At 36.0% G+C, this 12,475-nt stretch overlaps 1 protein-coding gene across 2 annotated transcripts; it reads right to left on the minus strand.

The window, feature by feature from the left end:
• Positions 1-1,198: 1,198 nt before the first annotated feature.
• Positions 1,199-12,124, minus strand: LOC140010101 (polyadenylate-binding protein RBP47B'-like). 2 transcript variants are annotated; one of them, XM_072056437.1, is made up of 8 exons: positions 11,910-12,124; positions 10,577-11,066; positions 7,040-7,113; positions 6,839-6,969; positions 6,350-6,446; positions 5,931-6,065; positions 1,564-1,664; positions 1,199-1,451 (listed from the first exon to the last, which is right to left on the minus strand). In XM_072056437.1, the coding sequence occupies exons 1-8, from the start codon at positions 12,090-12,092 to the stop codon at positions 1,334-1,336; spliced, it is 1,329 nt and encodes a 442-aa protein (XP_071912538.1). In that variant the 5' UTR covers positions 12,093-12,124; the 3' UTR covers positions 1,199-1,333. The 2 variants fall into 2 exon arrangements, with proteins under 2 accessions (XP_071912538.1, XP_071912537.1); XM_072056436.1 differs by having other exon boundaries at positions 5,931-6,089.
• Positions 12,125-12,475: the final 351 nt, after the last annotated feature.

Raw genomic sequence — 12,475 nt, forward strand, 5'->3', positions numbered from 1 at the left:
TTTTTTCTATTCAATTTGTTGGTACCGTTAGAAGATTATTGCTAAGTATCTTGAGACTCAATGAGAGCAGAGATAAGCGAGCTTGGACATCATTTATAGGAGAGCTGACAATTATACAAGAATCCTGGTCTCCCCAGATTTTACACAGATGTTTAGTAGAACAACTCCAAACTGTTATCGTTTGAAAAAAAAAAAAAAAAAAAAAAAGAACAGCTCCAAACTTGAAAGTGAAAGCAGGCACTAATGAGGTTGACCAAACCAGTGTAACTCAAGAGCCTACATTTATCTTTCCCTTCTCATTTAGTTTGTTGATGTTAATAAACTTAAATTGTTCATTTTGTGAAGCATTTATTTGTGAATTACTTAAAAGATTTAATAATATGTTTGCACCATAACTAACAAAACTAGAGATGTAAACGAATCTAATTAAACTGAACACCCTAATGTTCAATCTTATTTGATTATTTTAATGAGCTTGAATTTTTGTTCAAATTTATTTGTCAAACAGAATTTGAACAAGTTTCTTTATTGAATTTGAATGTTATCGAATAAAAGATGTTATTCAAATTTAGTTTGACTAGTCAATAACCAATCTCATACGAAACTCTTATCAAACCGAACTTGATTTAAGTCTCGAGTAATTTGATTCATTTTTCAGCTCTAAACAAAACCAACACTCTATACATCAAACTATTATCTTCACAGCAGAGATGTACTCCTTTGTCTTCTTAATACAACGTTAAGATTATCTTTTCTATTTTTACTATTTTTTTTCATTTCTTAGTTACGACCTTTTTTCCAATTAGCTTTGCACTTTTCGTCAACAAACTATTGACTTAAATTTCTTGCGCTGTTTGAGCATAAGCTTTTATCTGTTCCAGATTTTGTAAGAATGGTAGAATTAATTTTAGAATAGTTACATGTAACCATAATGATTATTATAATAAAAATGTCAAGATTAAAAGTCTACATACACTTTTCGCGTGCGTGTTTACACACACTTGCTAAAACCTACAATAGTGGGTATACTTAGTAGTAATAAAAAGATAATACATGCATCTGGTATACAAATCTGAGTCGTTACTTTTTTAACTTGTCAAACTCCATCGACTTTTGAAGTCGAATTTGAATTCTGTTTCTAAGCATTTAATCAACAATTTGCTAGAAGGTTAACCGTGTAAACATGTAACGAGGAAGATGTTGGAAGCCACTCATACTACAGCAGGAGAAAACTGCATCATACAAGATGTTAAAGCAATTACCTTTTACGAACTGTAGCATTTATCTTCATGAAGTACAATTTAATCCTACTACGAAACACAAAACTGCAAATTTATGCATTTGACAGCTGCAGATTCAGAGCAGGTTGCTGCGTAAAAGAGGAGGTCCTCTGCCACAATGGCCGGCCCAGAATGGCACTTCCATGGACAGCAAGGTAGGCGGCATTCAACCTGTTTCAAAAATTGAACATTCTCAGCTAAAAGAACCACAGAGCACATGGACATCAAAGGAACAAAGACTACTACAACATTGTTGCAAGGAAGTTGCAAAAGAGGGATTTACTTGTCAACGCCACGCGTAGCCAAAGGATCATATAGTTCCTCTCTTTGTTCTAAAGCAGGAGCAGCAGCTGATATTGCTGCAGGATCTTGAGAACCTTCACCCTGTAAAGAATACAACATAAACCACTTTTTCAGAAGAAAAATCAACAAGATGTGCAACCAAATATATTCTAAAAACAAGATTAACAAGAAAAAATTCCCAGAAGGAATGATAGGTATCTCAAGATTATGGAAATCCAGAAATCTTGGTGGTGGTCACATACTGAAGGTTTTGAGAGAGGCAAAGTGTGAAAAGATGGCACATTGGCCAATGAAGTAAATCTTTCTATTATCCTCGTAATCGTCGCCTATGCTCCAGTCACCAACAAAAGTTCATAGGAAAAGAAGGGAACAAACACAACAGAAGTTGCTCATGTGCAATCCGAGTCAGCATCTTTCAACTCTCCCAATCAAAGCAGTCCATCACTGCTTAAGATGGAAGAACATTGATTGAAGCTCTATTCCAATCAACGTTACCTCACCAGGTGGAGCAAGGAAGTTATAACAGCAGATTTGCGGGTTGAGTTAAAATTTTTGATGGAACTCAATCTAACTAAATTCAAGGCAAATCTATTTTAAGCTTGGCTTCCCCAAGGTAGTTCACGAACTCCCAAGCCCCAACTGCCTAACCTCTGTTGATCTTAATCAACAAAACATCGATTATGTTGTGCAGTAAATATTTGTTTCTTCATATCTAAAACATTTGAGCTGTTCATGAACTTTGGTAACATGCTAGTACACTTACCAACAACACTATCAAGATGCAAATTTTATCCTAAATACTACTGAAGCTAAATTAATCTTCAATATCACACTTGGCAGCCAGTATGCCAAAACTTATCCAGACTGTAGATAGTTTTACCTGGATAAGTCTCAATTTGCAACTCCAAGAAGACCTGACTCCCATCTCAAAGTCAAGTTTATAGATTTTCAGATATGTCATGCTTGAGAACTTGCCAAGTCAGATTAATCCACATACATAAATAGCTTAATTAGGCTTTGAGTAGAATGTGAACATGTGTTTAAACAACTCACTATCACCCCCTTCATTAGATCTTGATCTTGGATTGCCATTTAATTTTACAGATAGTGCCTGACTTCAATCATGATATCTGTAATACGACCACATACTTGATAATTCTTAAGTCACATACCCTGAAAATATAATGTATTTGGCATCGAATTCTACACTTTTTAGGTAATTTCTTAACTTTTCACCAGTCTCTTGTTTTGAAAGAATTACCTTAACAAGGGAGCATAAGAAAATGAATCTACAAACAATAGATTTCTATGTGAAGGATAAACGGCTGAAATCAAGGCACAACCACAACTCTTCATGAAACAAAGTCATCCTAAAAAGACTCAACATATTTGCAGGCAACTAAACTCGTATTCTTCTAAGTACTCAAACAGGCATGTCAGATTCTATAACCAAATCTTCTCGAGTACACAACTTCTGATCATGACACAATGTAGTTCAGTAAGCATACTTTTGAAAATATAATGTATTTGGCCACGAAGTCTACACTTCTTAGGCAATTTCTTAACTTTTAATCAGTCTCTTGCTTTGAAAGAATTACCTTAACAGGAAGCATAAGCAAATGAATCTACAGATAATAGATTTCTGTGTGAAGGGAAAATGCAAATCAAGGTACAACCACAATTCTTCTTGAAACAAAGTCATCCTAGTAAGATTCAACATATTTGCCGGCAACTAAACTCGTATTTTTCTAAGTACTCAAACAGGCATGTCTGATTCTATAACCAAATCTTCTCTAGTACACAACTTTTGATTATGACACAATGTAGTTCAGTAAGCATAGTTTTTGGCCTACATCACTAGTGCTCTCACTGTCATTAATTTCTTTGATAAAATTAGACAAAAGGGATTTCTTAAAGTTTAGTCTTGATGATTTCCCTGGCATTTTTCCACAAGGCGAAGTAAGACGTGCAAAGGCATTCATTTTGAGGGATGCAATAGAAATCATTGGCCCCATAAGGCACAGCAAGATCACCCTACAACTGGCCATTAAGCATGGTTAAGGTATTGAAGTTTGACAACACCACTTAATGCACCATACATTCATTGGTAAGTGCTATCACTTGTATCGTTCCTGCAAGACAACTATATGCTGTTGTACCCAATGTTTTTAAACATGAACCGGCTGATTGTCCAATTCTGATTTTTTCCCAACCGGCCAGTTCACCGATTCTTTGATTTTTAAATTATTTTACAATAATTAATATTTAATAACCAGCATAAAAAGATGTTAAGACAGAATGTTTAAGAAGAGCTTATCTAGAAATTTTTCAAATAGCTTGCTCAAACTAAATTTTTCACAAGAATATGCCTTAAAATCCTGCAGCAGAGGGGTTAGAAAACAAGAACATGCCCATCCACCAAAGAAAAGAAAAATGTTCATCAGAATTTCTTTAAAATTATGGCAAAAAAAAATTCCAGTTTATGGCAAAAAAGAAATTCCAGTTTCTCATATTAACAACAAAAGATATGCTGCTTTTCCCAAGTCTAAGTACAAATCAAAATAAACTTTATACAACCAAATCAAAAAATGGGGAAAAAAAGTGAAGAAAAATCAAGCATCTAAAAACATGCCAATCATCATCACCATCTCATCTTCTATTGTCCAGCATCATCTTCATCACCACTAGTATGTCTTCTATGCTTAAAAATTATGGATATAATCTTCATCAAGTTTATCATAGTTTTCACCATTTAAAAACAAAAATAAAAAAATAGATGAGAGATTAAGAAGGGCTGCAAACAAGGGATGTTGTAGCAGTGGGATGAGTGTGATGAGAGGGTGGAGAAGAAGGATCTAGTCAAAAAGAGGAAACTGACGGCCAAAAGAAAATAAGGGGAAGCTGATGTTTTGGAGTTGATGTGGATGATTAATTAGCCCATTAAGTTTGTTTTAGCCCTTTGTGAGCAAATCAATATAGTCAAGTTGCTACCTAAAATTTTGGGCTTTATCAGCCCAAAATTCAAAAAAAAATTGAGAAGCCCATAAAGAAAACCCAGTGGCCCCATGTTGCATCTCAAAACCCAGACTTAACCAGTTGATTCTGGTTCACCGGTTTGTACCAGTTTTATCTGGGTTTTTGCACCAGTTTGTACCAGTATTGTCTGGTTGCTGTTTCCTCTTTTTTTACAGAACTGGACCAGTATCAAGGCCTGTTCAACCTTGGCCAGCCCGGTTTTGAAAACACTGGTTGTACCAGTTTGATTTTTTCTGTAAGTCAACACTATCAAGACTAAGTGCAAGCAAAGATTAAAGATGCTGTAAAACCTCAGAAAGCTTTGAACCATGAAAGAGATATCAATCATGAATTTTCTAACAAAATATTCCAGAAAGTTATGTCTTCCATTTTTCTTTTGCATTTCTCGCTCTTTTGTCCCCTCTATTATGATACACAGAGCCGTATACCCACAACAGAAGTCCAGCACAGGAAATGGGAATAGTTTACTTAAAACTTTAGGTTCTAGCTTAAAGTGATTTGGATTCCACTATCAAGGGGCATCATCCTTGACTTATAACAGCAGTAAATCATGTACTTGGAGAAGATACTAGAAGAATATATAACATCATCTGATATTGGAGCAAGAATTTAATTTTTACATGTTGAAGCCCAGTAATACACTAACAGTTCTACTACATTTACTTTTAACTTCTTCTTGGATATATAGAAGCTAGCAATCTGCAAAATCCTAAAACACCCAAAACTATGGGCTTGTTCTTGTCTTTTGTAGATTTTGCAAAAGCATATTATGGAAAGTGATTCTAGAAATCATCAGAATCAGCTAAAGCTACTCTTTGGTAGATTATGGATTTTAGTTTTTTTGTAATTAAAAAATCTAAAATCTAGATGCAAAGGCGAACAACAAAATTATTAAAAAACAAAAAGACTATTCAAAACCAGAATCTATAACCAGGTGAAATAATCAAATGAGAAAAAGCCCTATGTCATTTCAAGATGCAACTTTCCTTCTTCATTTCTATTTGTTTGTGATACTAATTTTCATCCTTCTACAGCAGATCATACGCACTTGGAGGGAAATTATGCAGAGAGCAGTTATGTTACTTTTAAGTTTAAAAAGTCCCAACTTGAACTGAAGTTAGTAATCCTTACCTACTCCTGTAGAAAGGAACAACATTCTATGATTGTCAGCATGATACCAGAATCCATAAAAATGTTTGAACTAGGAATTTCCTCAAAGAGTAATACTTGTCTAAAGTAGTATAGCAAAGCAGAAAGCAAGGAATACAACTAATCAAAATACTCATAAATCGAACAAATATATTTGCTTACCTGTTGAGTATATTGTAAATAACCAGCATATGCACCATATCCATACAATGAGGGATCTTGTGTGGCTCCATATGAATATGCATCATAGCCTTGTCCATAACCATAATAAGCACTCCATTGATTAGGATCTGTAGGCTGGGTCCAAGTACCAGGTAGATCCTGTCAGTGGTATCAAATACTCAACATCATTTAACAAAGTCCATAACAACACTAAGCTCTTTGTCTCAGTAGATAGATAGTACTCATCACTTGACTCCCCATTACCTCTGCTTTCTTAAAGGATCAATAAGTGTCCTAGTTCTCTGCCTTATTAATTGCTTAAAATAACATCCAAGTGGAAAAAAGTATCCTATCCAATCCATAAAAAATACATTCCAATCCAGGCCAGTGTGATAAAAAAGAAAGTTAATGACAGACACCTGCTTTGCCGTTGGACTCCTTCCCCAAGAAAGACGGACTACTTGTTGCCCAATCACAGCGCCCTGCATCCTTTGAATTGCTTCTTCTGCAGATGTCCTGCAAAGATGAATATCAAAAGACAGAAATTTGTCCAGAAAGAAAATGACTAAATGCGTACAAAGGAGAAAATAGGAAATCATGACAATGAAGGACAGCATTCGATGTATGCCAAAACAACTATAGTAGTTATAAACAGCTTTTAAATGCATGAGATGAGATGGCTAAAGAAATCCAACAACCAAACTCAAAGCTTAATTAGTCATTCTACACCACCAGAAAAATTCATTCTTATCTTTTTAACTTCTCTTGTTGGGAGTAGAGAGAATTTTCTTTTGTGTTTTGAGTGGGAGTAAAGGGGACAATAAGAAAATAATTAGGAATCTCAATTTCAAATAGTCACTATAATGTTTCATAGCGACTGATGTACAAGTGCATATGCTTAAGCACACCTTGCAGCAAACTGCACAAAACCACATCCCTTAGCTGCCGGAATTTTGACATAAACAATTTCCCCAAATTGTGAAAAGATTTGTCTCAGTTCATCTTCTGTAATGTTCGCATCAAGATTGCCGACAAATGCCTGCAAATGAAAAAGATAGTTACAGAGAGAAAGGACAAATAAAGGGGCAAAAGCTAAGTGTTTGACTTACAGTGGTGTTGTTTACATCACTGTCGAAAGCAATTGTCTGCACGGGTGGAGTGTAAATTGGAGTTGGATATATGGCTGCCATAAGAACCAGCTTTAAAGTTGAGCTTACAAAAACAACATACTAAAGCACAAAACTAAATCAAGGACCATGCATCCGTGGCAATACAAGCATCCAAAATGCATATGACGCTCAAAAAGCAAATAATGTCAAATCATCTCATAAACTACCTGCCTACATGCCACAAATTGACACAAAAGATAAATTATTCCTACAACAAGTTATTTGTAGTTTCGCTTAACAATCATATTGCCAACAACTCAATGACTAACTATTCTGAACAAAACTTTTAGAATGTACTATCAAGAGACTGCACAAAAATCTGAATAGCAAAGATTATTGTTAACGTTGAAATGTCTACTGTCCACTGGCTTTCCAAATTGTTACACAATTTCAATATTCATTCTGTATATCTTGAACGAGATGTCACTATCTTTTCAATTTACACAACTAGAAAAAGGAAATTCAATATTGATTTCTACAGAGAGTGCAGATAGGTCAGTTTATTTTCTTTTGCAATGTTCAAGGTAAAATAAGCTTATGTGCTACAAAATCTAAGAACCTGTCCTGTTCTATCCTTGCATGGACTCAAGTATGGGTGTTGGTGGTGGCTGCGTTTCCAAAGATTGAGGTCTACTGTTTTGAAATTGAAGATTTGGGACACAAACATATTGCTTGCAACATCAATCGAAGATATGTATGAACACAGCACATTTGTTGGAAGGAATAAGATATAATATGTCTGACAAATTTTAAAAGTATGAGGGGTCACATTATAGTTTACCAAGGTAGATAGACTAAAAATAATGAATTTTCTGGGAAAAAGAACAACCTACTTGAGAAGTTCTAGTCAATTTTAAAAATTATGTTTAAATTTTTTTATGTTTTGTTCCAAAAGAACTTTTGGGTAAAACGTAGAAACACCATGCAACCTATCTTATCTTCTCCTCCATAGATCACTTCTCAGATCTTTTACAACAATTAGGAAACAATGACCACTCTAGTGCTCCTGCAACGGATTCTCTTCCTCCCACAACCATTCTATAATCATTCTTCATCTGGTTGCATGATCCACAAAAGGATGAGCTCTTCTCTTCCTTTCAATGGCACAAATTATCTCTGTCTTCTCCTACTTCACTTCCCATTACACCAGCCATGTCAAGTCACTATTGTGCACCTGTATCTAGGTTATGTTTTATCAACACCATTACTTGCAAAGCAAAGCCACGAGTCCATGTAACATTAAATGCATAGTGAATCACATTATCAAACTTTAATTACAGAATTCCACCAGTTCTTTTTCAAAAGGTGATTCTAATAAGTGAACCAGATTGAACAGGGTATAGTTAAGATAAGTCAAACTTAAATGGATTCATTTCAGAAACCTACCCTGAGGTTTCTGACAATAACACTAAGTTCCATTGTGGTATCAATAACTCTAACTACATGTCTTGATATTTCTTTTAAAATCGCTGATGCCAGAAAAAAATTAATTCAATACTTTAAACTGGCCAAAAATCATATGTGGAAAAAAAAAATGCAAAACTAACAAAAAGACAGCACCTCCCAATCCCAACAACTCCATGCTCTCTCCTCCTCCTCCCAAAATCCAGCAGTGTAAACAACCCAAAAACCCAAAATCCAGTGGAAAAATCCATGCTCTTTCCATGCCAATATGATTTTAGCCTTTTTCCCATACATTCCATCTTCCAAAAACCCCTATTTCTTGCTCCCCTTCGCCTCCCCCTCCTGGTAGTTCCCATGCCTCTCTTGTTTCTTCGAAGTCTTATCTATGCTTTCCAAGACAGGCACACTTCAACCACCACACTTTTCTGTATTTGTTTCTGTGCCAAAATTAGGATCAGTAAAAGCTGCAAAAAGATTAGACATTAAATTTCCTTTGTGGTTCTTTTAACTTTTGGATGTATAAAAGATGAATGTCTGTGTCTAGGCTTCAGTTCCTGCCAAAGAGAAGACAGGCTAATGAAGGAGCTATATAGTGCTGAGTAAATTGGTTTGTGTTCTTTTATAATTTTGGTGAAAGTAAGTTGGATCTGTAGCTGAGTATGAAAAGGTATTTAGGCACGTTAGGAGCGGGCTTAGGTGATGGCAGAGAGATGCGTTCGGTAGGTGAGAGAAGAATGGAAAAGGTAGTGGCAGGACGAAGTGAGAGTAAAAGAGAGAGCCCTGGGTATGGAGAAGTGGTTTCGGTAGTTGGGAAAGTTGAGGTTATACCATAGCATCCAACTTTTGAGCATAAGTACTGAGTAGTACCGTCCTTGGTTTCCTATTTGTCCCTCATCTTTTCTAAATCCAGTGCTACTTTACATAGTTCTAAACATACCATTCTTCATTCGTGAAGACCGTCTTAAGCCTCAGTCAGAGATAACAATTTCCACCATTCTGCACACATTTCCAAGAAATCTTAAAGCTTCCCAAGCTGAAAAACCTTCTGATTGATTAATAGTTTATCATCCAATGGTACACATATTTCCCCCAATTTGTTGCAAACAACACTAAACATATTATCTGTTAATCCAGTGTTTAGAACATCCCTAGTTCTCCATCGCCCTTCTTAAATTTGTGAACAGGAATGCGCATAGCTCTTTGCTGGAGAGCCTGAACAGAAACTTCTTCATTTGAGGGACTAATACTATGCTAATTTTATTGCTTAATGTCAAAGAAAGCAGCTTCCTGTGAAAAAGGGAATAATGAACCCCCGTACCCCTTTCCTTTTGGGCAAATGGTCAAGATTACCTAACTTTGCAAACATGTAAAGTAGCTCAGTGAATTGCATAAAACTGAAAGGAACCTTTGGCAAGATGTGAGAAAAGGTAAAGGTGATTGGTAATCACTGAAACACACTGTTGTATTTTACATAGACCAAAGGCAGGAAACAGGCTTCTGAGAACAACTGGGATAGCAAAGAGACTTCATCCTAGATACGGTAGAAAAGGTCAAAAACCTCTCTTTCTAACATAAGTAAAGAATCAAGAGGTAGAACCATTTTGGCCCTCACTCTTTACCGAAGGATGGATGTGCTGCACTTTATTTTCCAACCATTTTGATCCTTTTGACTGATCAAAAAACCTCAAAACTAATTTGGTGCAAAATCATTCAGGACATAGTCCTCTGCTCTCTACTAAAATCAGATACACAACTCCAAACTTAACAAAACACTGGATCATAGAACCATTAGCTCCCTCCATAGGTCTTACAAGTATGGTAATACTGTCTTCAATACAGTATCGGTGCTCTTTAGTTTCAGATAAACATTTCTCAATCTCACTTACAAATATTGCTTCCTCTTACATTCAGGCAGCAGTTAACACTAATCCATGTTTGTAAGTGTTAAATGGATCTCATATAAAGTCATATTGCATAAGAAGAGAAAGAAAAATAATGTTCAACAGCCTATTCCTGAAAAAGTTTTCAAACCAAAAAATAAACAATCACCGCTCAGACAAGATGTAATCCTACCTTTAGCTACAGCATACTGTTGTTGCAGAGCTGTGGCAGTAGTTTTCTTAGGTGTTGCAGCACTAATACGCATTGGCCTGGTTGAGCAATAGGCTCCATTCATTTCGGTCATAGCACGATTCCTTTCAGTTTCATCAGCAAATTTGACAAATCCATATCCCTTGGAACGCCCAGTGCTCGGATCAGTAACAACCTTGGCTCCTCTAACTGATGGATAATGGGCTCTGAACGTCTCTTGCAACAGATAATCAGTGACATCAGGTGCCAAATCACCTACAAAGATTGAATGCTCAGGACCAGCATCAGGGCGTCTATCTCCAATTCCAAAAGATGCCCAGTTCAACCTAAAATTCAGCTCAGTCCCAGGTATTTGTCTGCCATTGTAGGACTGCAAAATCCTTTCAGCGACAGCATGTGAGGTGAACTCCACAAAACCGTAACCCTCTGGTTGACCAGTGATTTTGTTTCGAATAACTTTTATTGATAGAACCTGCAAGGAACAAACTGGGCTTCAGACTTAACTAAATGAAATCAATCATCACTATACAGAGAGGGAAATGACATCTCCTCTCCACAGCAGAGAACTTTTCTCAGTTCATAACAAGAACACCTATTTTAACAGTTCTGGTCCATTGACTTCCATAAAAGTGTCTAGATAAACATACCAATATCTTTAAGATCAGCAATGGCTCACTTTAAAATTTTTCTCATCTAAAGCATCTGCCAAAATCACTGGATAATCTAACTTCCTCGTAGAATGAGTCCAAGAATGCACTGAATGTTCAAAATCCAATGCGTGTTTGAAAACTCATGCATCAAAGAGAAATTCACAGCCCAGCAAGGTCTATTTGAAACCACAAAAATTATCTCAAGTCTTAACATGGTTTCAAGAACCTTAAAACTTTTGCTTTGTGTGCATTTAGCGTAAATGGGCACAAATGCCCTTTACAATGACAGCCAAAATACATTATGCACAAACATGGCTGCAAATTGCCTTCACAGTGAGAGCCAAAAAGTGTGCCCCCTTTTCGCAAATTTTTCCCCATTATAACGACAATATTTGCAGCTATGAATCAAAGGGCACCATTTAATCTCACTTTTGCCAATTAAACAAAACAAAATTCTAAGCCTCGATTAACCATTCTTCACGTCAAAAGCACTTTGAAAATTAACCAATTGTAGTGTAAAAACTACCTTACAAAGCTACAACACATTTGTTTCTACAAATAAAAAAGAAACAAGCATAACCTAAATAAGCCTCACCAATAGACGGAAAGAGTTTTTTGTTTTTGGGTTGGGTGTGCGGGGGGGTGGGGGGGGGGGGGGAAAGTACCTCGGCGGTGGGAGAGAACCAACTATGGAGATAGGACTCGTCAGCCCAATAGGGCAAGTCACCAATCCAAAGGGTGCGAACTTCTTCGAGGGTTGCCGGTTGATGGTATGGCGGCCCCTGAGAAGGTGCAGTTGCCATTGCCTGCTGCTGTTGCTGTTGCTGGTCGTGCAGTTGCGCATTCATTATTTTTCGACCATATTTAGATAAGTTTCACAACGGTGAGGGGGTGTGTGCAATTTAGAAATAATTATTTATAAAATGAATTAATTTTGTACAAAAATTTTGTTTTTTCACATAAATCAAATTGATATAAATTTTTTATTAAAAAACTTTAGTTGATAATTTTGTAGTTATTTGGCAGTTAGATTAGATTAGGGTGATTATGAGTAGTTATGAAAACAAAATGTGATTAATGGCAAAAATTAAATATCGTAAAGGTGAAGTTGGAAGTTCAAAAGATGACCAAAATTGATTACATCAACGGTCATTTCTTCAAATTTTTTGTAAAAATGAAATTTGAAATTCAAAAGATAGTTTAGCACGCTGTCTTTAAAATACAACAAAAT

Source organism: Coffea arabica, chromosome 7c, assembly GCF_036785885.1.
Source record: "Coffea arabica cultivar ET-39 chromosome 7c, Coffea Arabica ET-39 HiFi, whole genome shotgun sequence".
NCBI classification, from domain to species: domain Eukaryota; kingdom Viridiplantae; phylum Streptophyta; class Magnoliopsida; order Gentianales; family Rubiaceae; genus Coffea; species Coffea arabica.

Excerpts from the sequence above, each read along its gene's own strand:
- LOC140010101 (XM_072056436.1), bottom strand. The coding sequence starts at position 12,092 with ATGAATGCGCAACTGCACGACCAGCAACAGCAACAGCAGCAGGCAATG. Across the intron at positions 7,114-10,576 it reads ACAGTATGCTGTAGCTAAAG|CCATATATCCAACTCCAATT; the intron begins GTAGGATTACAT and ends TTCTTATGGCAG. Across the intron at positions 6,447-6,838 it reads TTTGTGCAGTTTGCTGCAAG|GACATCTGCAGAAGAAGCAA; the intron begins GTGTGCTTAAGC and ends TCATCTTTGCAG.